The 25,157-nt window shown below is 36.4% G+C and overlaps 1 protein-coding gene across 4 annotated transcripts in view; it reads right to left on the bottom strand.

Moving 5' to 3' along the window:
- Window positions 1-25,157, bottom strand: part of Wdr59 (WD repeat domain 59) — a 350,259-nt gene that overhangs the window by 22,306 nt on the left and 302,796 nt on the right. For all 4 annotated transcript variants that reach the window (XM_090376889.1, XM_090376890.1, XM_090376891.1 and 1 more), the window contains 2 exons: window positions 13,852-13,990; window positions 2,587-2,729 (listed from right to left, as the gene is read on the bottom strand). In XM_090376889.1, the coding sequence (XP_090233015.1) occupies window positions 2,587-2,729; window positions 13,852-13,990 (282 nt within the window). The remainder of the gene's footprint in view (window positions 1-2,586; window positions 2,730-13,851; window positions 13,991-25,157) is intronic.

Below are 25,157 nucleotides of genomic sequence, written 5' to 3'. Positions count from 1 at the left end.
AAGTAGGAGCAGATAAAAAATGCATCAGTGGCACATTCATTATATAAATTCGCAAGACATTCATGTGCAGCCCAATTTCAGTTACAAGTACAGCACATCACTACATGTAAGTACAGAGAAAATCATAAGATTTTGCCATGTGAAATGGCACAATGAGCACTTCTGCTGTATTTTTCATTTTTGGAGTAGACATATACACACTTTAGTGAATGCTTCAGCACTATACATGATGGCATCAAAGAGAAAGCCAAAGGCCATCAATTACAGATAAAATTAAAGCCATTCAGGCTGTAGAAAAGGATTACAAGAAGTCAGTAATTGCTGCTAAATTCAGGATTCATCCTAATATGCTTTCAACTTGATATAATCTCAACATGATATGATGAAAGCATATCAGGCTTTTTTCCAGATTCTTTTTAAATTGCAGAAATGAACCAGAATGTCAAGGTGTACTTCAGCTTTCAGGGGTGTTTTTATTCTTAACTGATTTTAGTTCATTCTTTTTTCTTCTAAATATTCATATTATTCATTGAGGAATACATAATAATTATGGCTAAGCAAACCCTTAGCCATAATTATGAGAGCATCATTGGACTCAGGGGAGGTTCCCACGGACTGGAGATGTGCAAATGTATCGCCAATTCACAAAGGGGGATCGAAGGGTGACACGAGTAATTACAGACCAGTTAGTTTAACTTCTGTTCCGGGTAAAATAATGGAGTCACTGGTTAAAGATGCATTGCAGGATCATCTAGAAAAGACTGCAGCAATAATTCAGACACAACATGGGTTTGTTAAGGGAAAGTCTTGTCTGACGAATTTGATAGGATATTATGATGTGGTTACAAAGGAACTGGATGCAAAAAAATAATTTTGATATCATATATTTGGATTTCAGGAAAGCTTTTGACACTGTTGCGCATGGAAGACTACTGTACAAATTGGAGCAGAATGGTATTAAGGGTAAGTTGCTACAATGGATAAAAGAATGGTTAAGTGGGAGAAGACAGAGGGTGGTAATCAATGGGTGCTGCTCTTCGTGGACTAATGTTATTAGTGGAGTCCCACAGGGTTCGGTGTTGGGTCCACTGTTGTTTTGTATATTTATCAATGATATTGATGAAGGTATATCAGGCTTAATGTCGAAGTTTGCAGATGATACAAAGGTTGGCAGGGTTGTTAATGACAGTAATGGCAGTGTGCTACTGCAACAGGATCTAGATAATTTGGGCAGATGGGCTAAGAAGTGGCAACTGAAGTTTAACCTTGACAAATGCAAAGTACTGCATATAGTAGAAGTAACCCCAGAGAAACGTACCAACTGTGTGGTACTACACTTAAGGTGGTAGAAAATGAAAAAGACCTGGGAGTAATTGTGCAGTCAGATATGAAGTTTTCTGAGCAATGCAGACAGGCTGCCAGGGCAGGTCATGGGGTTTTGTCAATGATATTTTTTTTTTTTTTTTTTGATTTGGTAGTTGTTGGCGCATCGGCTTCTGTGGCCATATTGCACCTCCCAAGGTTTTTGCAGTACTTTGATCCAAGCCCGAGGCGGGAATCGAACCCGCGACCTTTGGGTTGCCGGGCAGGTACTTTACCCACTCGGTTAGCCCGGTCGGCCGTCAATGATATATAGGATTGCTAGCAAGGAGAAGGAGGTGATTGTCCCGCTGTATAAGGCAATGGTCAGGCCACGCCTTGAGTACTGCATACAGGTCTGGGGGCCTCATTTTAGGAAGGATGTAGATTTACTTGAGCGTGTACAGAGAAGGGCAAGATTGGTGAGGGGAATGAAGAGATCCTCTTACCAAGAGAGGCTTAAGTTCTGCAAATTGCAGTGGCTGGAGACCAGGCACCTGCACGGTGATCTGATTGAGGTATATAAGGCCTTGAATGGGTTGAGCACGCTGAATTCTGATGGGATCCTTCCACTTGTTCAGATTACGAACCTAAGGGGGCATAAATTCAAATTAAGAAAAGACAGACGTAGAATAGATGTGCGGAAATTTGCCTTTAGCCAGCGGGTGGTTAATTGTTGGAACAAACTTCCATCTGTTGTTGTGGAAGTTGATAGGTTGAATAAATTTAAGGAGGAACTGGACAGGCATTTGGAGGGAATGGTGTGATTTTTTTTTTTTTTTTGGCTGATGCTGCATAAGCTCATACTCTTGCTTTCTTGCATCACATGCCACTACTACTACTACATCATTGAAACAGTCCTCATATGGTAAGGACTCTTTCAATAATGTACTATATCAATATGGACAATGTATCTATAAGATTTTACAGATGAAAAAAAATTTGACTAGCACTCAGAGTACTACTATATGGTCATGGTAAATCTTCTACTCTATACTTATGTACTATGTATTGATCACTAAGGTCAAATAAATGAAAGCTTGTTTTTTTATTGTTTAATTTTATCTCAGTGTTTCTAAACATATATATACAGAGTAATTGTCTAAATTTTCAATTATTTGGGTTCAAAGGTCTTGAAAAAATATTTTCAATTTAACGGATATTAAGCAATAACAAACATCATTTCCTTTTTAAGAAACTCTATGATTATAATATGAAAGTACTCACCAACACCCTTATGCTTTTCTGGAACTGTAGAAACATATTTCAATACTTGGGCTCTCTGTTCCAGCAGATTCCATCTATATAATATCTCAGCATATACTTTCTTAAATTGATCATATTGGTAAGTCAGTTTGGGATCCAACATTCTGAAATATGAAAGTGAGGAAAAAATTTGTTGTTCAAAAAACAAGCAGCTCAAATGGGGAGGAGTGAAATTAGTTATGACTATGCAGAAACTCTGTATGCACAATATTGTTATATGCAGTGGCGGACTGGTCAGGGTGTCAGCTTGCCCGATGGCAAGTGGGCCCCCTTAAACATTAGACAATATGTTAAAAATGTTAATGACCTTTTAGTAGCCTGAAAATATAATTAAGCAAAAATTAAACGATAGCCTCATAGATGTGGGTGGGCCACCTTTGTCTCATGGCAACAAATATTTTTAGACCCAGTCTGCCACTGGTTATATAGGGATAGTCACTAGTCTCACTTCTGCTAAGTTCAAACCATGATAGATTTAAATATTAATTATATAATTCAATAACTAAAGTTTGTTGGTCAAAACCGATTTTATTTTCAATACTCATCTTGATACCCTGGTAAAAATCATAACAGAAATAATTAAATTCTGGCTTAATGGATTAAAAGTCATACTAGAAGGATGCTTAAATGACACTTCACTAAAACCAATAATAAAGGCAAAGAGATATACCACAATACAAGTGTGCAGTGGGCTTGTATACAGATTTCACTCACCTGATAATAATACTCTACTCTCCTCACTTCATGGCAACACTTGATGCCTCTTCATATAACATTGAAATTTCCTAGCACAAAACAAATTTTTGGCTAAATAGAGGCATCGCACAAAAGCAAACCCACACAAAATAAATCTGCATAATGAGAGGCTGGAATGAACAGCAGTGCATACATGCACACACACAAGTAAATACTAAACCAATCAACATAGTAAAGGTTGTGGGGTTATATTTAAAACACAAATATTGAAATGATATAAAAATTATATACCTTTCTGTATTAAATTTCCATCATTGGGTTGCTGTGGTCCTTCTAAAAATAGTGACTGACTTATCATCATCAAAGCTTGATCTTATGCTCATGTTACAGCTAATACCATTATCCATGGGTTAACCTAAATTGCTAATATTACTTTTATACAAATGGCATTGACAAAATTCCATTTGCATAAAAGTAAAACTCCAGTTCCATCTTTTCAGATCTACTGCTCTCTCATCAGATGGCAGGTAGCCTATATTAGAAAACATATGCTGGTTTATGTGTCTAAGTGAGCAACCAAACTGTGTGTGTGGAAGATAAACTTTCAATTGAACATATTCCAATTAGACTCAATATATTATTCACAGATTGGCATATGTTAACTAATAAAGGACACCTGTCATCTGATGAGAGACCAAATGTCTTGGGATAGACAAACAGCAGATACATATAAACTGTTATAATTTTATACAAATAGCATTTGGTGGCACCATTTGTATAACAATTTAGGTTAACCTGTAAATAATGGTATTTTCTCTAATGTCAGCATAAGTCCAAGCCTTGACATCCAACTTTTATCCACTATCATGAATGGATCAAAGTTTCCCCTAAGGTGGAAAATGCTAAGAAGTGTACAGTTTTCAAATTATTTCAATGCCTACGTTGAAATATAATTCCACAACCCACTATTTGTATGACGAACATGTCCCATATTAAGTATTAACTGAAAGTTATCTTCCATACACTGCTTAGTTGCTCACACTCAATTCATTACACTGGTACGCACTACTTTTGCTAAGTGAAAATGTGAGCATAGTGCTTTTCTCTACCTGATGGGATTACTAAAATCAATAAGGCAGATGCACCACAATACAAGTGCAAGTGGTATATATAGTATGACATCCCATCACGCTTTGTTCACTTCACTTCATGGCAGCACTCAATGCCTATTCATACAATGAAATTTTCTTGTACAACAAAAATATCATTTGATATAAATCTGATTATATCATTTGATATAAATCATACATCAAAACTTTCAAAGAACAGCATTACAAGATCTGCCATAATACATCTGTTTGATGTATCAAATACCATGGTGATAGTGCTGGATATTCCTTTTGAGGATGTGGATGGCAGTTTTTGGTTGACTTTCTAGGTAGGAAGACAGAGCAGCTTGCTAGTTCTCACCTGTAAAATTTGTTAGTGTGTAGCCTTCCCCATCAATATCCCAAGTAAAGGTTGTAGTAAGCATCACAACTTAATTGTTAGCTATGAACAGGCAATTATTCCTATTGGCGGAAACGGGAAGTGCCCTAACGATGATATTCTCCTTGTTCAATCTCCTAAGTTTATATTTGTCATGGGTGGGGCTCTACTTGGCAAAAATGAAATAGATTTTGATTTTTACCAGGTAAGATATAATATGTATTTTCTCTAAACAATTTTTTGATATAAGAGATGACATAAAGGACAGATACACAACTTGAAAAGGAACATCCGCAGGAGCCTGAGTGTAGTCCAGCTTGTACCAATTAATTACACTGGGCAAGTTAATTAGAAATTGGGACAAGGAACCAAAAGAATGATGTATCACACAGAAGAACTGCATCCTTGGAGACAGCTTCACATTAGTGGAGTTTCATTCCTCCCCTTATGCTTATCTATGAAAAATAACTATCTTCACCAGAGTTTGTTTATCAGGATATTCCACAATTACATTAACAGAAATGAGGCTAACTGCTAACAGTCAAAAATGAAATCCACGTCTTCAAGAGAAAGGTTACCAGGTTTGCACAAATGGCAGAAACATGTCACATACAACTTTCCCTTGGGTTCCCTCTCTCCTGAGGTATACAGGTGACCCCCACTTAACGCTGATAATTCGTTCCGGAAAAACAGAGCGCTAAGTGAATCCGCGCTAAACGAGCACTGCCATAGGATATTTCCTAATCAATAATAAACGGTAGTGAAAAGATGTACAAATGTCGGTCAAAATATTTAATATTCAAATATATGTACATATAAAATATTCTGCATTACATATGTATATAATTATGTGGTAACTACTTACATATCAAAATTAAACTTAATTCCAATTAAAATCATGAATTTAATTGATCTAAATTGATTTAATTTAATTGATGAATTTAATCATGAAAAATGTGTCGATTTTGGGTTGAACTTTGGACCCTCTTCCAAATAAACTAAAAGGGTATTAATTTTAAATCCCCCACAGCGTTACCACCCAACAATAAAGTCAACCGATCCTTTGCCGCTTTGAAACCTGGCATGTTTTTTTCTTCTTTCAATATGAAACTTCTTTTAGGCATTCGTTTCCACAAAAGTCCTGCTTCATCTATATTAAAAACTTGTTGAGAAGTATAACACATAATACCCCTCTTAAATAGTTTTAACAAGTTCTTTTTTGAAAGTTTTGGCTCCTTAATCTGTACTTGTGGCTTCTCCCTAGATTTTAAATCTATTCAACCAGCCCTTACCAGTTTTAAATGGTTCCACATTTTTTTTTTTTTTTAGGTGAGTTTTCTTCAGATAATCATATTGGCTAATCTCTCTCTCTCTCTCTTTTTTTTTAATAATAATATTTAACTTAACTGAATTCTGCATTGGATATTATCTTCAATAAAATTAGTAAAAGTCTTTCCATTTCAATCCTAATAACTGGCCTAGCCCTAGTTGCTTGCAGTGGAACAGTTATCTTTCCCACTGCTAAAATTAATTCTTAATTTTATAATTGTGCTTACAGTTAAAGTTGCAAGTCCTAAATTATGGCACACATCTGCTGTCGTTGACCGGAATCAATTTGCTTCAAAACGTCTGTTTTATTTTTCAAATTCAGTAGTAATTTTCTTACATTTATAGTCTTCGTACTGCACCCAGATGTTGTTGCTTTTTCATTCTTATTGGCCATTATTAACTCTTCGAAAATGTAACTGCGTTGGTTACAATACAATGTTCAAGTAAACTGTCCGTTACGCACGATGTCTAATACTGTACTGAGTGATGACTAGACTTCAGATAAATGCATATAACGTAAATATTACAAGCAATATACTTGATCATTTTTTAAAATGTTGATCTCGGAACTAACAAGTCACTGTACTGCAATTAAATTAGCATGCAAGAAAATTTCTCAAGTCGGCGTGGGAAACGTTTTAATGCTGTTTTGCTATTCATTTTCAAGCTATTGACTCCATCAAATGAAACGATTTCGTTAAATATGCCAAAAATTCAATCTGTTAAAGAGCGTTATAGTGAGATACAGGTTATAATATAAGAACGGCGTTATAGCGAATCAGCGTAAACCGAACCGCGTTATAACGGGGGCCTGCTGTATTAGGATGCACGATGCTTTGAACCCTGTCATAAATAGTGTATAGCAGCTACAGGTACAGTGGGCACAAGAATCAATACTAAATATTTGAGGTCACTATGTCCAACAAATCCCATTTCCAGTTGCTTTATCCTGGTGGTATGGTGACAGCAACATGAATTAATGGACTAGTTAAGTTAGATGTCAACACTGCAAGCTGGCAATAGAAACATGACGGTGTGGGGAGTGTTTTTGTGGCACATATCATGTTTCCTGATATCAGCACTGGATCAACATCTGAATGTCACAGCATATTCAAATGCTGATACCAGCCAGGTGCAATAATACTCAGTTTATTCACCAGTTCATCTGTTTAGTAGGTTAATCAGTTTACAGATTCAGCAGGTTAATGCACTGTGTTGAAATGAAAGAATTATTTTGGAATGGTTCCTGGTACACAAGGGTGACTTTACTATACCTAACAGGCCTGCTCGATCGTTGGTCTCAACCAGGCTGGGTATCTGTGACATGAAACTGTACAAACTATTTGTGGGAGGTACCTCCACCACCCAGCCTGAGGCAACTGCAGGACACAATTGGGGTCTGCATAGGCTTGCATTCTTTTGGAAAGCTTTGGCACCTCAGGGAATCCATTCCCTGATGACTTGAGGGGAAGGAGTAAATGAGATGCCACAGACTATTAGGTCTGTGTCCCAATATATGGGCTACTCAAGTGTATGTAAATTGACTCAAGTTCATAGCGTAGCTTAATTTTACGGTACTCACCTTTTGAGTAAATGGATGGCCAGTGCTCAAAACAGAAGGAACTGGAAAGTTGCTGGAGAGGCCTTCATCCTGCAGTGGATTGAAAATGGCTGATGATGATGATGACTCACCTTTTGTATAATCTGCAGTTGATGCTTAAGATAGGATGGATACTAATTTGAGTTTAAATTGGGATTAATATGGGTAAATTTAATTTTGAAACAGAGTTAAAATATGCCCAAGGAAATAGAAGTGCACATCTTCATCCTTGGTTCTCATAGAATTTAAGGTTGAAAATGATTGAACTATATCTGTAAGCCGAGAACGCCAACAGCCGTAACGAATTGGCTTTCGTTGTTAACGTCTTCAGTTGGCGATAGTGAGAAGAAAGTGAAACGCGTTATTTAAAGGACTTTATGTTCCTATGATGCTCTTTGATACATGTGGGAATCTCAAGTGCGTGAGATTCCAAACCGGAGAGAGGTTATAGGGCAATTTGGCATTTATTACGTTAAAATTAGAATGATGGCAAAACCATTCTATGATAAGGGCTTTGTACTGAAAAATTTTAAAACTAGATTTTCAATTTAATAATGGGGATGGCTGAATCAACTAAAGAGGTGTGATTGTGGGATTGTACATGTAGTGAGAGTTCTGTGTTTGATTGTCCTGTTCTAAAGCTATTGTAATGATAATACGCTCGTGTATTTGATGTTGTTGTGGAGCCGTATTTAGAGGTGGTGCTACCAATGTAACATATATTACAGTTTTGTTGGCATTTAATTAAATAAACAATATTATTCATGTCACAGATTTGATATTTATGTGTATCTTTATATGAATTAAACATTGATCCTAGTTTATTATATGCTGAAAATGTGAGAGTGATGTCAGTACCGGCAAATACTCGACGGAATTGTCCAGCATGATTACTGTGGTAAGGAAGAACAATGCGTATGTTACTGTGTAATGTGTTTGGATGGTTTTTTGATATTATTTTTGGCGGTGGAAATAGTTTGTTGAATTAACTGAATAAGTTCTAAGGAAATTAAGGGCAAATAAAGAAATTAACTTACATACTTTGCAACAAATCGGTATACGAAATATCCTTCCGCACATGTTTGGTATCACTAAACTATACAAACCCAACCAACCATTAAGACCAATAATCTCCTTCAACAAATCAGCTTTTGCCAACTGATCCTCCTTCCTAGTAAAGATCATTTCCCCCCTTACAAGATTTTCAAAATATAAAGTTAATTACACCATCCAAGCATTAGAAAAAATAAGTTCTATTACAATCTCCAACAAAGATATTTTAGCATCTTTCGATATAGTCTCTTTATACACCAATGTACACTTGCCATCCACTCTACAAGCCTTACGAAATTTCCTATTGAAAGACAGGACCTTAACCAATCACACCTCTCTCTCAATCAATAGTATACTAGAACTCACATCACTTCTATTAGATGCCAGATATTTTTGGTTCCACAATCAGATATACCAACAAATATTCGGTTTACCCATGGGATTGGGAATTTGAGCCCCCTATCCGAAATTTACCTAGCCTCCATAGAGAATCAAATTTTACAACCTTTCCCTTCAGAGATCAAATTATATGCACGATATGCAGATGACATCCTTATAATAGGAAACAAAACCATAATTGATAACTTTTCATTAAATTTAATTCAATACACGACAGATTAAAATATACTCTTGAAATAGAAGAAAACAGACAAATTAATTTCCTTAACCTTATCATATACAAAATGGACACCAAACTCGGAACTAGAATTTTCAGGAAAAACGCCCATACTGGGAAATACTTACATTTTGAGTCACACCATCCACTTAGTATGGTGTGACTCAAAATGTAACACCATCCACTTAGTATAAAAAAAGCCGTCCTCTATAACCAAATTTATAACGCCATCAAATACAGTTCCACACAAGATGACCTATCCAACGAACTTCAATACCTTACAGAAAAATTCGTATCCAGGAAATACCCTTTTCAGTTAATTCAACAAACTATTTTCACTGCCAAAATAATATCAAAAAACCATCCAAACACATTACATGCAGTAACATACGTATTGTTCTTCCTTACCACAGTAATCTTGCCAGACAATTCCGTCGAGTATTTGCCAGTACTGACATCACTCTCACATTTTCAGCATATAATAAACTACGATTTCAATGTTTAATTCATATAAAGATACACATAAATATCAAATCTGTGACATGAATAATATTGTTTATTTAATTAAATGCCAACAAAACTGCAATGTATGCTTTGTTGTTGTTATTTGGTTTTTAGGAACATTAGCAACTAAGGCCATATTGTTCTGGGGATATGCGGTGGTCATTCCCTGACCTTTCCGCATCCTCTGTATTTGGTGGCTCACGGGCTCGAACCCCGGTCTAATCAAGAAGCATATGCTACGTACTACTGCTCCTGCCCACCTGGCTACGGAGGCGCCGTATGTATGCTAAATTGGTAGCACCACCTCTAAATACGGCTCCACAACAACATCAAATACACGAGCATATTATCATTACAATAGCTTTAGAACAGGACAATCAAACACAGAACTCACACTACATGTACAATCCCACAATCACACCCCTTTAGTTTATTCAACCATACCCATTATTAAATTGAAATCTAGTTTTAAAATTTTTCAGTACGAAGCCCTCATCATAGAATGGTTTCGCCATCATTCTAATTTTAACATAATAAATGCCAAATTACCCTACAACCTCTCTCCGGTTTGGAATCTCACGCATCTGAGATTCCCGCATGTATCAAAGAGCATCATGGGAACATAGAGTCCTTTAAGTACGCGTGTTTCACTTTCTTCACACTATCGCCAACTGAAGACATTAACAACGAAAGCCAATTCGTTACGGCTACTGGCCTCCTTGGCTTACAGATATAGTTCAATCATTTTCAACCTTAAATTCTATGACAACCAAGGACGAAGATGTGCACTTCTATTTCCTTGGGCATATTTTAACTTTGTTTCAAAATTACATTTATCCATACTAATCCCAATTTAAACTCAAATTAGTATCCATCCTATCTTAAGCATCAACTGCAGATTATACAAAAGGTGAGTACCGTAAAATTAAGCTACGCTATCAACTTGAGTCAATCTAAATCGGTATCTTAAGAAATTCTACAAATCATTCAAGTTTATGTAAATTATAATTTTACTTCCCAAAATGGATTTCACATCTTTTGATCTTTACAAATATCTTTTGATCTACTGAATATATGATGGTCACCTCAATTTTAATGAAAACTAACTTTCATTATGAGTCTCAATGAAACTTTCTGATGAAACTTTAAAAAATAACTTTCTACATCCCATAAAGCAACAAAATCATTAGTACAATTACTTATCTGTGTCTTTCATCCCCCCCCCCATATTACTTTAACTATCATTCACTTAACTGAACTATCCTTGGAAGTAGATTTCAAATTATTAAAAATAATTTCATTTTGCTACTCCCAGCTGTCTCTCCCTCCCTCCCTTTTTTATTATTGTTGGCATGCATTGGATACACGTTTTTTAATGTAGTGCTAAAAACAGGGTAGTGGCAGAGACAAGAAACAGCAGTGCTATGGTTTGAGAGTATGACTGTTGTAATTTCTTTTTTAGTTACCACTGTGTGTAAAGATACCATGTAAATACAAACAAAAAAAAAAGAATTAATTCTAGATAAAACAATATTTAACAAATTCTACAATAACTACCATGCAGAAAAAAAATATATATATAAAAAAACCTGTATTAAGTTTAACAGCATTGCTCTTTTCAAACAATTTATGCAAAGTAAAAAGTTACTAAAAGTTTAATGAGGCTCAGTCCTAAGACAAGAGACAAGCTTTTCTAATGTTTCCTAATATTAATATAAAAACAACAGTAGGGGCTATTACAGAATCTACATAGACAAATACCACCAGTGATTTGAGCTTGCTGACAAAGAGGATGGCATGTCGAAGCAGCCATAAAAGATTTTTTGCTGCTCTGACATGATGTTTACACAAGCTGAATTGACTAATCGAGTTAGAAAGTAACACTGCACCTTGGATTTATCAAACAATGAACGGGACTCACATCTGGTGAGTATGGGCTTGGCACACCCAGGGTCCTGAGCTGGATATCATGTTGTTGTTATTTGGTTTTTAGGAGCATTAGCAACTAAGGCCATATTGCTCCGGGGATATGCGGTGGTCATTCCCTGACCTTTCTGCATCCTCTGTATTTGGTGTTCACGGGATCGAATCCCTGTCTAATCAAGGAGCATGTGCTACGCACTGCTGCTCCTGCCCACTGGATATCATCATTCTTCTCTTTCTTGGTAATTCCCTTCTACTTCTGACTCCCCCCCCAAGGGTAAAAAAAATTGGCTGGTGCAGCAAAAGCCTCAGGCTTCCTTGCACCATATGGCTTACAACAATAAATTCTAGTCTCAAGGCTGTGCAAAAAAGCAACCAATGGATCCTAGCATTTAATTTCATGCACAAAAAAATACATTTATGCCTTTATATACAAAGGAAGATTTCTCTCATGTACTATATTGTATTGTGTCTGATCTGATCAATTCCCTGGGAATGTAATGTGAAGACACCAACATTATTATTATTATTAGATATATAGTGCAAGGAAGCCTGAGGCTTATGCTGCACCAGCCAAAAAAAAAAAAAAAAAATTCCCGAGTTACCCTGAGAGAGAGAGAGAGAGAGAGAGAGAGAGAGAGAGAGAGAGAGAGAAGTAGAAGGAAATCACCAAGAAAGAGAAGAATGATGATATCCAGCTCAGGACCCTGGGTTTGCCAAGCCCATACTCACCAGATGTGAGCCCCCGGGGACATTTATCTGCTCAAAGATCAGCTTGAGAGTTTTGATATGCAGTGGGAAGGTATCCTCTATTTCTATTGACCATTTTGTGCATTTACAAGAAAATTTTGACAACGAAAGTTTTCTTTTTTTTGGACAAAGTGATAGCCTAATCATGAGGGGGCCAACTGTCACAATCTGAAGATCAACACAATTAGTGAATTCATAATCGTTACCTGTGAAGATGCTGTTCATGAAGGTATATCACATTGTGATGTGCCCTGACATGATTTCATGTCCTGCGATCACTCTGAATATAATATCTGATGCCTTTGTAATCAAGCACAAACAATTTTTTTTGTGTTATTTTATTTCAATAAAATAACACAAAAAATGTACTTAATTTAAAAGAAATTTTTAGAAGAATATACATTATACAGCAGAAAAAAAAATTAATATGTATGCTGCAGCATGATTTCTGTGTGCAACTAGGTATAGCTAGATAAATACAAACACTATTCAAAACATCACTTTCCACATGTGGGATGTGAGATGTTTTAAAATAATAATACTTTTTCCAGGTAATAGATTAGTTAAATTATGGGAAGAGGAAATTGACTTTGTATGAAAGGATAAGGGACAGAGGAATCATGTGATATCATAAACACATCTGTCATTCTCTTGTTAATTGTCTGCAAAGATGGAACTATAGTATACCAACAAACCAGAATATCTTTTCTGAAAGGTTCTGAGAGTTTCTTGCATAACTAGTCCTATAATAAAACAAATGTACGCTTTTTATATATATATATATATATATATATATATATAAATCATAATTTTGCAAAATTTTCATGGCATGCATGCCACAAAATTTTCAAATGGACTTTTAAGCCCTGGTTATGTGCATACTATGAAGATTAGATATTTATTAGATTTTACTGCATCTGGTTAACCTGTATGTAAATGCTGAGGGAATAAAGATTGTTGCCAATCTGCCCCTTATACCATGTCAAAGTTTCACTGTATGTATTTCACCAACAAGTTAGAAATAATAATTATAAACTTCTTTTAAAATTTAGCTTTATTTATAATCATTAAATCATTAATGGAAATTACTGTTGATAGACAAAATTAACAAAGTCAGTTAGCCCACCTCCCTTTAATTTGAAATATTACAGTACTCTCAATACAATTTAAGAGAATTAGGTTTTGTTATATCAATTACATGCAAGTGAATTGTGCCAATTCTTTCTAGATAATATTCAGATTACCAAATATTTAAAGTAGTACTCACCTGCAGTTAGTATCATGTTTTTCCCTTTCTATATCATGTGAATCCATAATATTTTCAAAAAGTCTATACTCCTCTATTGAATCTGACCAACTATTGGAACGATTTCTCTTTAAACCCCCTACTGTAATAAAGGAAAATCCTAAAAAAAGAAAAAGAATTCACGTTTAAAACACAACCTCCATCTTTTCATCCTAACATTTCACGAATTGATGCACAGTAATCCTGTGAATAAATCCACTGCATTTATCCGAATACCTGTTTGTTTTCTGCAGCAGCATGTTTGAGAGGCAACCAGAGAAAGTAATACTCTTGATCTGGTTATCAGCAGTGATCATTTGTGTATTAAGAATTTGCAGATAAAGGAACCACTAGGTAGCAGTGATCACAGTGTACTGATGTGGGATTTACTTAAAGATTTAATTACCATCAGGGGTAAAGGAAAGGATTTTTGCTTCCGTAAAGGTGAGTACAGTGGTCTCTGACAGTTTTTAAATTCTGTACAGTGGGATCAACTGACGATGTTACCAACAGTGAATTCTAAGTGGGAAGCATTCAAGGAATTAATCGTGGATGCTACTAAAAGTTTCATACCTATTAAGAAATATTGTTCAAGGTTTAGGCCTAAATGGTTATCTAATGAACTAATGAGACTCGTAAGAGAGAAGAAAAATGCATGGGATGCATATAAATTATCAAGCGACTCATAAGCCTATGGCAGATATAAGCTAATCTGTAATCAGGTCACAAAGGAGGTTAGGCAGGCAAAGGCGGATTACAAGAAATCCTTGGCAAAAGATGCTAAGAAAAACAGCAAGGATTTCTTTACTTATATAAACTCTAAAAGGAAGGGGATGAATCTGATTGGTCCACTTGACATCAATGATTCGACTGTTGATGATCCTGCTCAGATAGCAAACAAACTGAATGAGTATTTTGCATCTACATTCACACATGAGGAATTATTAAGGTTTTAAAATGGCAGAAGGTTATCAAATTGTAGCAGGATACTTAATGATTTTGTAACAACTGAAAGCAAAATGGAGGAGAAATTGTTGAAGTTAAACATAAGAAAAGCACCTGGGGTGGATGGGATCTATCCAGTTATATTAAAGGAGGCGGCAAAGCAACTAAGCAAACCCTTAGCCATAATTATGAGAGCATCCTTGAATTCAGGGGAGGTCCCCACGGACTGGAGATATGCAAATGTATCCCCAATTCACAAAGGGGGATCGAAGGGTGACACGAGTAATTACAGACCAGTTAGTTTAACTTCTGTTCTGGGTAAAATAATGGAGTCACTGGTTAAAGATGCCTTGCAGGATCATCTAGACAAGACTGCAGCAATAATTCAGACACAGCATGGGTTTGTTAAGGGAAAGTCTTGTCTGACAAATTTGATAGGATATTATGATGTGGTTCAAAGGAACTGAATGCAAAAAATAATTTTGATATCATATATCTGGATTTCAGGAAAGCTTTTGACACTGTTGCGCATGGAAGACTATTGTACAAATTGGAGCAGAATGGTATTAAGGGTAAGTTGCTACAATGGATAAAAGGATGGTTAAGTGGGAGAAGACAGAGGGTGGTAATCAATGGATGCTGCTCTTCGTGGACTAATGTTATTAGTGGAGTCCCACAGGGTTCTGTGTGACTATATTGATAAATATACTGTGACTATATTGATAAATATAATTTTGTATATTGATAAAGGTATATCAGGCTTAATGTTGAAGTTTGCAGATGATACAAAGGTTGGCAGGGTTGTTAATGACAGTAATGGCAGTGTGCTACTGCAACAGGATCTAGATAATTTGGGCAGATGGGCTAAGAAGTGGCAACTGAAGTAGTTTAACCTTGACAAATGCAAAGTACTGCATATGGGTAGAAGTAACCCCAGAGAAACGTACCAACTGTGTGTACTACACTTAAGGTGGTAGAAAATGAAAAAGACCTGGGAGTAATTGTGCAGTCAGATATGAAGTTTTCTGAGCAATGCAGACAGGCTGCCAGGGCAGGTCATGCAATTTTGTCAATGATATATAGGAATTTTGCTAGCAGGGAGAAGGAGGTGATTGTCCCTCTGTATAAGGCAATCGTCAGGCCACGCCTTGAGTACTGTGTACAGGTCTGGAGGCCTCATTTTAGGAATGATGTAGATTTACTTGAGCGTGTACAGAGAAGGGCAACAAGATTGGTGAGTGGAATGAAGGGGATCCTCTTACCAAGAGAGGCTTAAGTTCTGCAAATTGCAGTGGCTGGAGACTAGGCACCTGTGCGGTGATCTGATTGAGGTATATAAGGCCTTGAATGGGTTGAGCTTTCCACTTGTTGAAATTACGAACCTAAGGGGGCATAAATTCAAATTAAGAAAAGACAGATGTAGAATAGATGTGCGGAAATTTGCCTTTAGCCAGCGGGTGGTTAATTGCTGGAACAAACTTCCATCTGTCGTGGAAGTTGTCAGGTTAAATAAATTTAAGGAGGAACTGGACAGGCATTTGGAGGGAATGGTGTGATTTTTTTATTTATTTATTTTTATTTTTATTATTTTATTTTTTTATTTTTTATTTTTTGGCTGATGCTGCATAAGCTGATACAGTTGCTTTCTTGCATCACATGCCACTACTACTACTACCACCTAGCATTCCTGAACAAGAGTCTATCCCATTTTTTTGAAAAACAAATTTTAAAAATTTTAGGCAGTAGCTTCTTCTTCTGCTTTTTTTTTTTTTCTGAACAATATATAGTCACAATATTCTGCTACCATTGGTTATAAATAAAATTAGTGTACACCGCTGCTTCTTGGTAATAGGTCTTAAGACCACATCTTTTTGCGTCATGCTGATAGTGTTGTCTGGTCACATTTTGAAATACTCAAGTGTTTAGTCTTCCTTTTTCCAATCTGTAATATATGAATACTAATTCTACAAATGGGTACTGCTTTGCCACATTATTAGGATCATGAACTAGTAGCATGGAGTTAACAAGGTGTTCAAAAGCAAGATTAGGAATATTAGACAACTCATAAAAAACTGTCCTCATTTTTGGAGTGACATGGTCAATGGATTGTGCTGATGAAAAGAAACCTTTGACACTGCTACAGTGAATGTGCAAAGAAAATCTCAAAGCAAGACCAGTGATGATGCACAGTCAGTCAATAAATTCTTACCTTCTTTACAGGTATAAAACTGTTTTCTATTAGGATGTGTGGCCATTAACCTAATTTTAACAAGTACAAAAAAAAAAAAAAAAAAATTGTTTACCAGCTTGGAACTACTAATTGGTCTTTAGAAATTCCAAGATATTTACATCAATATACAGAATTGAAATAAAATTCCAGATATTTTAAAGGCTTTGTAGATGCTGTGTATAAAATCATTCTATAAATTCTTACTGTGAACAGGGTGGCTAGTTTTATCTCTGCCTGCTGAATGACTATAGTTCTTTATTCTCAGAGTCTTTGAATCCTGCTAGAGTCATTCAAGATTGACTCCTATAATTTCCAATAACACATTCTTAAAACTTGATAAACCCTACAGTGAACAAAACAAAAACATTCAGATAGCTACTGGCACCAGCAACTTAAATGCAGATTTACTATTCTCTGAATAGAGAGAGAGATAACCTAGTTAACTTCAGTGGTAGTAAAAATAAGATCTTTAATAATATTCAGATGCTTATACATCAGATCTCTCTCTCTCTCTCTTTTCTTGGAATAACCTTTCTTGGTATAAATATACATTGCCCTACTATTAATATCTGGATATCTACAAATAATCTTTATTTTAAGTGCAGCCAGTCGACATCGCTGGACAGTGCAGTGTCGAGTTAGTTTGGTGTGACATAAGTACTGGGAGATCAAAATTGAGAGTAGGAGTGTGCTATAGGCCTAATGACTCTGATGAATATAATAAAAAAACTGTACAGGAAAATAGAGTGGGTCAGTAAATCAGAAAGTCTTATAATGGGGAATTTTAATTTCCCAGATAGTGACTGGAATTTGTGGGTTGGTCACTCACACACTAGCAAGGCTTTGGTGGATTTACTGGATGATTGTTTTCTACATCAGAATGTTTGGGAGGCAGCTAGAGGGAGTAATATAATTGATCTGATTATCAGTAGTGATTCTTCATGCATTAAGATTCTGCAGATAAAGGAACCACTAGGTGGCAGTGATCACAGTGTGCTCAAGTGGAATTTACTCAAAGAGGTAACTACCATCAGGGGTAAAGGAAAGAGTTTTTGTTTTCATAAAAGCGACTACGGTGGTCTGAGACAGTATTTAAATTCTATACAGTGGGACCAACTGATAATGTTACCAACAGAAAATTCAAAATGGGAGGCATTCAAAGAATTAATCTTGGAAGCTACTAGGCTTTACACACCAACTAAGAAATATTGTTCAAGGTTTAGGCCTAAATGGATATAAGATGAACTAATGAGACATGTGGCAGAGAAGAAAAATGTATGGGATACATATAAATTAATGGGTGACATGGAAGCCTATGATAGATATAAGGTGGTCTGTAACCAACTCACAAAAGAAATTAGGCAGGCAAAGGCAGATTATGAGAAATCTTTGGCAAAGGATGCAAAGGAAAACAGCAAAGAGTTCTTTACCTATGTAAATTCTAGAAGGAAAGGGATGAATCAGATTGGTCCAATGGATATTGATGGTTCAACTATTGATGATCCTGCTCAGTTGGCTAACAAACTAAATGAGTATTTTGCATCTACATTCACACATGAAGAGTTATTCAGGGAGGGGAATGCCATAGGTGAATTAAACTTTGGCAGTGAGCTGGATGATTTTGTAATAACTGAGAGGAAAGTGGAGGAGAAATTGTTGAAGATAAACATAAAAAAGGCACCCAGGGTGGATGGGATCTATCCAGTTATATTAAAGGAGACAGCAAAGGAAGTAAGCAAACCCTTAGCCATAATTATGACAGCTTCCTTGGACTCAGGGGAGTTATCCATGGACTAGAGATATGCAAGTAAAGTAAAGTAAAGTAAAGTACAGCCATTATCAACCCACTGCAGGATGGAAGCCTCCTCAACAATTCATGCTGAGGGAAATGGACCATAATCTGCCACGCTGGTCCAGTGCGGGTTGGCAGATCGACCGTATTCAGCAGTCAGGGGCTTGAACCCCGGTCTACTCAAAGAGCGTGTGCTACTGCACTCCAGCTCCTGCCCACTTGGCTACAGAGATATGCAAATGTGACCCCAATTCACAAAGGAGGATCAAAGGAGAACACAGGTAATTATAGGCCTGTTAGTTTAACTTCTGTTCCAGGGAAATTAATGGTTTTTGATTTGATTTGGTAGTTGTTGGTGCATCGGCTTCTGTGGCCATATTGCACCTCCCAAGGTTTTTTTTGCAGTACTTTGATCCAAGCCCGAGGCGGGAATCGAACCCGCGACCTTTGGGTTGCCGGGCAGGTACTTTACCCACTCGGCTAGCCCGGTCGGCGGGAAATTAATGGAAGCACTGGTTAAAGAAGAACTGCAGGATCATCTAGACAAGACTTCAGTTATAGCTCAGACACAACATGGTTTTGTTAAGGGGAAATCTTGTCTGACCAATTTGATTGGATACTATGATGTGGTCACAAAGCAACTGGATGCAAGGAATAACTTTTATATCATATATTTGGATCTTAGAAAGGCTTTTGATACTGTTGCACATGGAAGACTGCTGCACAAATTGGAGCAGTGTGGCATTGGAGGCAAATTGCTGCTATGGATAAAGGGATGGTTAAGTGGGAGAAGACAGAGAGTGGTAACCAATGGACACTGCTCTTCGTGGACTAATGTTATTAGTGAAGTCCCTCAGGGTTCAGTGTTGGGTCCATTATTGTTTTCTGTATTTATAAATGATATTGATGATGGTATATCAGGCTTAATGTCCAAGTTTGCAGACAATAAAGATTGGCAGGGTTGTTAAGGACACTAATGACAGTACACTGCTGCAACAGGATCTAGAAAAGTGGAGCAGATGGGCTGAGAGGTGGCAAATGAAGTTTAACATTGACAAATGTAAAGCACTACATATGGGAAGCAGTAACCCCAGAGTAACTTATCAACTCTGTGGTGCTACACTGACAGTGGTAGAGAATCAAAAGGACCTGGCAGTAATTGTGCAAGCAGATGTGAAGTTTTCTGAGCAGTGCAGATGGTCTGCAAGAGTAGCTCTTGGTGTCTTGTCGATGATATATAGGAATTTTTCTAGCAGGGATAAGGAGGTGATTATCCCTTTGTATAAGGCAATGTTCAGGCCACACTTTGAGTACTGTATACAGTTCTGGAGGCCTCATTTAAGAAGGATGTAGAGCTGTTAAAACGAGTATAGAGAAGGGCAACAAGATTAGTGAATGGGACGAAGGGTTGCTCTTATGAAGAAGGGCTTAAATTTTGAGGATTACAGTCTGGAGACTAGGCACCTGTGAGGTGATCTGATTGAGGTGTATAAAGCTTTGAATGGTTTGAACATGCTCAATGCTGATGGGATTCTTCCTCTTGCTCAGAATAATCACCTAAGAGGGCATAAATTCAATTTGAGGAAAGACAGATGTAGAATAGATGTGCAGAAGTTTGCCTTTAGCCAGCGGGTAGTTGATTGGTGGAATAGATTTCCATCTTTAACTTTTGTTGTGGAAGTTGATAGCCTAAATAAATTTAAGGCTGCACTGGACAGGTATTTGGAACGAACGGAGGGGTGCTTTCATGCATCGTATGCCTCTACTAATGCTAATAGTAATGAGCTATACACCTGCACCATATCTAGACTATCTAATGAAATTTTTTCCCTCTCTCAATATCTTTAAGAACGACTTACAAGCAAACAGCCAACTTGAAAAGCATTAGTTTTGTGGGAAAAAATAGTGCGTGCATATTTAAGCAAATCTGGTATATAAAATCCTTTCATACATTATGTGGCAGTTTACTAACTTTTTAGTCAAACTTTTTGTTGGTTATTTTACTGGGATCTTTCACTAGAGACAGTCTATTATCTGATATAGGACCAGTAAGTACTGAGACATGCTGTGAAAACAGTATCTTGTCTTCTAAATAAGTGGCAGGATAACTTTTTGGCAATGCCATTTATTTGAAAGTAACACATGGCACCAAGGAAAATCAACAAAAGGGTGGAGTTTATTCTGTTGCAAGGCATATGACCATAGCATTTTTTATGCAGCTTAAACTCTGCAAGCTGAAAAAACACAAAAGGCTATCAAAAGCTTTGTACATAAATATTTGGAATGATTTAAGATAAGAATAATTTTAACCTCTAAAATCCACACAAGATTTCCAAAGCACTGTATGAAAAAGAACTCAATATGGGATTTACTTATCCAATGTTCATAAGCCACAAGTAATCAGATAATAGCAGCTAATCATTATGCATGCATCTCCATTTGGACCAGAATAAATACTTCTAAATTGGATACTGGTTACTTATGGAGTTAAGTTACAAGGTTACAAAATTATATGAGAGATCTAGAACTCAAATGCATACTAAGCTGCATTTGGAAAACATCAAAAGTGAAATTGACAGATGGTCTCATTTTTTGCATGGATAAACAAACATACCAGAATGTGATGCACACTAACTGCTTGAAATATGGTTACTGTAATATGAAGCATATGTATAATCTTTTACAACAAGATAATTTTTAAAATAACCAATACAGCAGACTCTCGATTTACTGTGATCGGATTAACCGGGACACTTCAAGACTCCAAAAAAAAAAAACAAAAAAAAAAAAAAAACTGGAAATCATAAAATTCAAGTAATAACTAGAATAGGTATAAATAGATATTTTGCAAGTCGTAAATAAGCGAAAAGAACCGGCTTTATAAGTCATCATTGGGAGATTAGTGTACCTATTAGCTTGCAATCCCCACTGTCTTCACACACGCTGCTCAAAAAAAAAAAAAAAAAAAAAAGGCACCTCCGTAGCCAGGTGGGAAGGAGCAGCAGTGCATAGCACACGCTTCTTGATTAGACCGGGATTCGAGCCCGTCACCACTAAATACGGAGGATGCGGAAACGTCATTCAGGGAATGACCACCGCATATCCCGGAGCAATATGGCCTTAGTTGCTAATGCTCCTAAAAACCAAATAACTAACTAACTAACTAGCTCAAAAAAAAAAAAAAAAAACCCCGACCAAATGTTTAGTTTGATTTGGTGCATCCCGTCGATTGTTGTGTTCCATCACACCGCAAAAGGCCAAATTTTGTTTTGTTATGTCAGAGATGTCGGAATTTTTTTTTATAGTAACTTTTTTTGTTTAGAAATCACGAAAATGATGGGCAAATGCAAGAGTTGTGCTTTCAATTAAACAAAAACTTGAAATTATTCAAAATTTTGAAAACGGTGCATCCGTTAAATCTTAGAACCATCATAATGTTGGCAACCAAACCATATGCAACATTGTAAAAAATAAAGGGAAGCTATCAGATTTCAAATCGACATCGTAAAACATAAATGTGTGTCCAATACACACTACTCGCATATTGGACATGCGAGTAGTGCATGGTAAGTTTTTTCATTTTTTATCTATCGCCATACATTTTATGTAGGTTGCTAAACATTTTTGGATACAGTAAGTTGTCAACTTATGTAAATTCGGACTTATATGACTGAAGATTTCAGTGAAGGGGACACGTAATAGCATAATAATAAATAATAATGCAAAAGCCCATAGAATTCCGGCTATCAGTATTATATAGCAAATGCAATAAGATCGAGTTTACTACCCGTTTATAATTGGTTACACTACAGTTTTTATTGTTTTTTGGCAGTGACCTCCAGAAATGTGCTTTAGTAAAATGTGTCCCCCTTCAATTTTCACAGAAAATTAAAATAATAACCGTGTGAAGTTCTTTTCAGAAAATTTAATTTTTACCGTTATCATGGTGCCAACTAAGAGAATATATGACAGCGGTACTATTAAATTTATCAAGAAAAGGAAAGCGATTGAGTTGGATTCGAAAATTAAAATAATAACGATGTATGAAAATGGCCAAACATTAACAAGTATCGGGCGGAATTCAGATTTGTCAGTGGCAACGGTGAACACAATAAAGGAGAAAGAGAAAACATGAGAAGCGGTGAAGCGACCGGCACCAATTAAGGTCAACTATAATAACCACCGAAATTGAGAGTCTTCTAGATGAGCAGAAAACCCACTACACTATTATTATGGGGGACTTCAATGCTAAGGGGAAAAAGACAAAACAGTGCAGAAAGTGGAACCATAGGAAATTTTGGAATTGGTGAAAGAAATGAAAGAGGCGAAGACTTGTGGAATTTGCAGAATCTCAAGGATTGTCAGTAATGAACACTTTTTTTCAAGAAAAGGGTGAACAGAAAGAGGACATGGAAGAGTCCAAATGGATTAACAACTAATGAAATCAACTTCATCCTCACTAACAGAAGATATATTGTGAATGATGTTACCGTCCTGAATAAGGTAAATGTTGGAAGTGATCACAGAATGGTAAGATGTACACTTGATATAGATGTAGGAAAGGAAAAAACTGACTCGAGTAAATAATACAAAGGTCTTTGAGATAACAGAAGAGGAGAAAAAGCAGTATGTACTGGAACTTAAGAACAAGTTTAAGCTTCTGCAGACTGCTCAGGACCAAGATATCGACAAGGAATATTACAACTTTCTGAAAGTGATAAAGCCCAAGAAACCTATAGGGAAAAAGAAATTCAAAGAAGAAAAAATTAGCCAAGAAACACTTGTTAGGATGAACCGAAGGCGAAAAATGAAGAGCAAGATAAACACTGACAAGGAAAAAATTGAGTATACTGAGTTATGCAAAGCCATTAGAAAGAGACTCAGAGAGGACATAAGAAGATTTAACACAAGAAAAGTATAACAAGCATTAAGGGAAAACAAAGGATTTAAATCAGCAGCCATGAGCAGTAAAGCAGAAAGACAAATGATACTGAAACTGAAGAATAGTGATGGTGTACTAATAAACAGCAGAGAAGGCATAATTCAAATAGCAGAAGACTACTATAGAGAATTATACAAGGAGCAAGGGAATGATGCCAGGAGTGGGGAAGATGGATTGCAAATTAGCAACACATACGACATATCCGATATTCTTCCTGATGAGATAGAACATGCATTGAAGAAAATGAAGAATCAGAAAGCCCCGGGGGAAGATGAAGTTACTGTAGAGTTGTTAAAATTGGGAGGAAGAGACATAACACAAAAATTGGCAAGGCTCTTCACAAAGTGCATTAGAAAAGTTGTGACACACCTAAGCAGTGGAATAATGCAATCATAGTTTTGATGCATAAGAAAAGAGATAAATCATAGACCAATTAGCTTGTTATCCCACATCTACAAGTTGTTCACAAGGGTCATTACTAACAGATTAGAAAGAATACTTAATGAGGATCAACCGAAAGAGCAAGCTGACTTTAGGACAGGATTCTTAACAATGGATTACCTTCATGTAATATCACAGCTAATTGAGAAAGCAAATGAATATAAAACACCATTATGCCTGGCATTAGTGGATTATGAAATGGCATTTGACTCCATATAGCATAAGGCAATGTTTCAGGCACTGGAAAGACAAGGCATAGATACCCCATATATTATGATTTTGAAGAAAATATATGAGAACGCTACCTCCTTTATTAGACCAGACAAAGACAGTAGGAAATTTAAAATTGAGAAAGGAGTTCGACAAGGAGACACAATATCTCCGAAGTTGTTTACTGCTGCCCTTGATTAGAAAGAATACTTGATGAGAATTGCAGAAGATTAGACTGGTCGCAGAAAGGAGTCAATGCGAAATGAGAGTACCTAAACCATTTACGATTTGCAGATGACATTGTGGTCATAAGCCACGACCCCCAAAGAATTAGAGGAAAATCTTAATCAGTATGCACAGTTAGTAAGGATTTTGGACTAAAGATGAATATGGCTAAAATAAAAGTAATGATGAACAAGTATGCCACAGAAAGGAAAATGATGATTGAAGGAGCAGTAATTGAAAAGGTGGAGTCCTATACTTATCTGGGACCAGTTATTAGCTGTAATAATGATAAATGGCTGGAAGTCAAGAGAAGAATAAATTTTGGATGGATAGCATTCAGGAAATATAGTCACATACTGAAGAGAAATATCCTAGTTTGTCTGAAACGTAAAATAATGAACCAATGTATACTTCCCACCATGACTTGTGGAAGTGAGACTTGGGCACTCAGCAAAAGAATGGAAGAGAAGCTGAGAACTACACAGCGAAAAATGAAACAAATT

This window comes from Mastigoproctus giganteus, chromosome 7, assembly GCF_048544385.1.
Source record: "Mastigoproctus giganteus isolate SK-2022 chromosome 7, ASM4854438v1, whole genome shotgun sequence".
Classification (NCBI taxonomy): domain Eukaryota; kingdom Metazoa; phylum Arthropoda; class Arachnida; order Uropygi; family Thelyphonidae; genus Mastigoproctus; species Mastigoproctus giganteus.
This window is presented reverse-complemented; position numbering and strand designations above follow the sequence as displayed.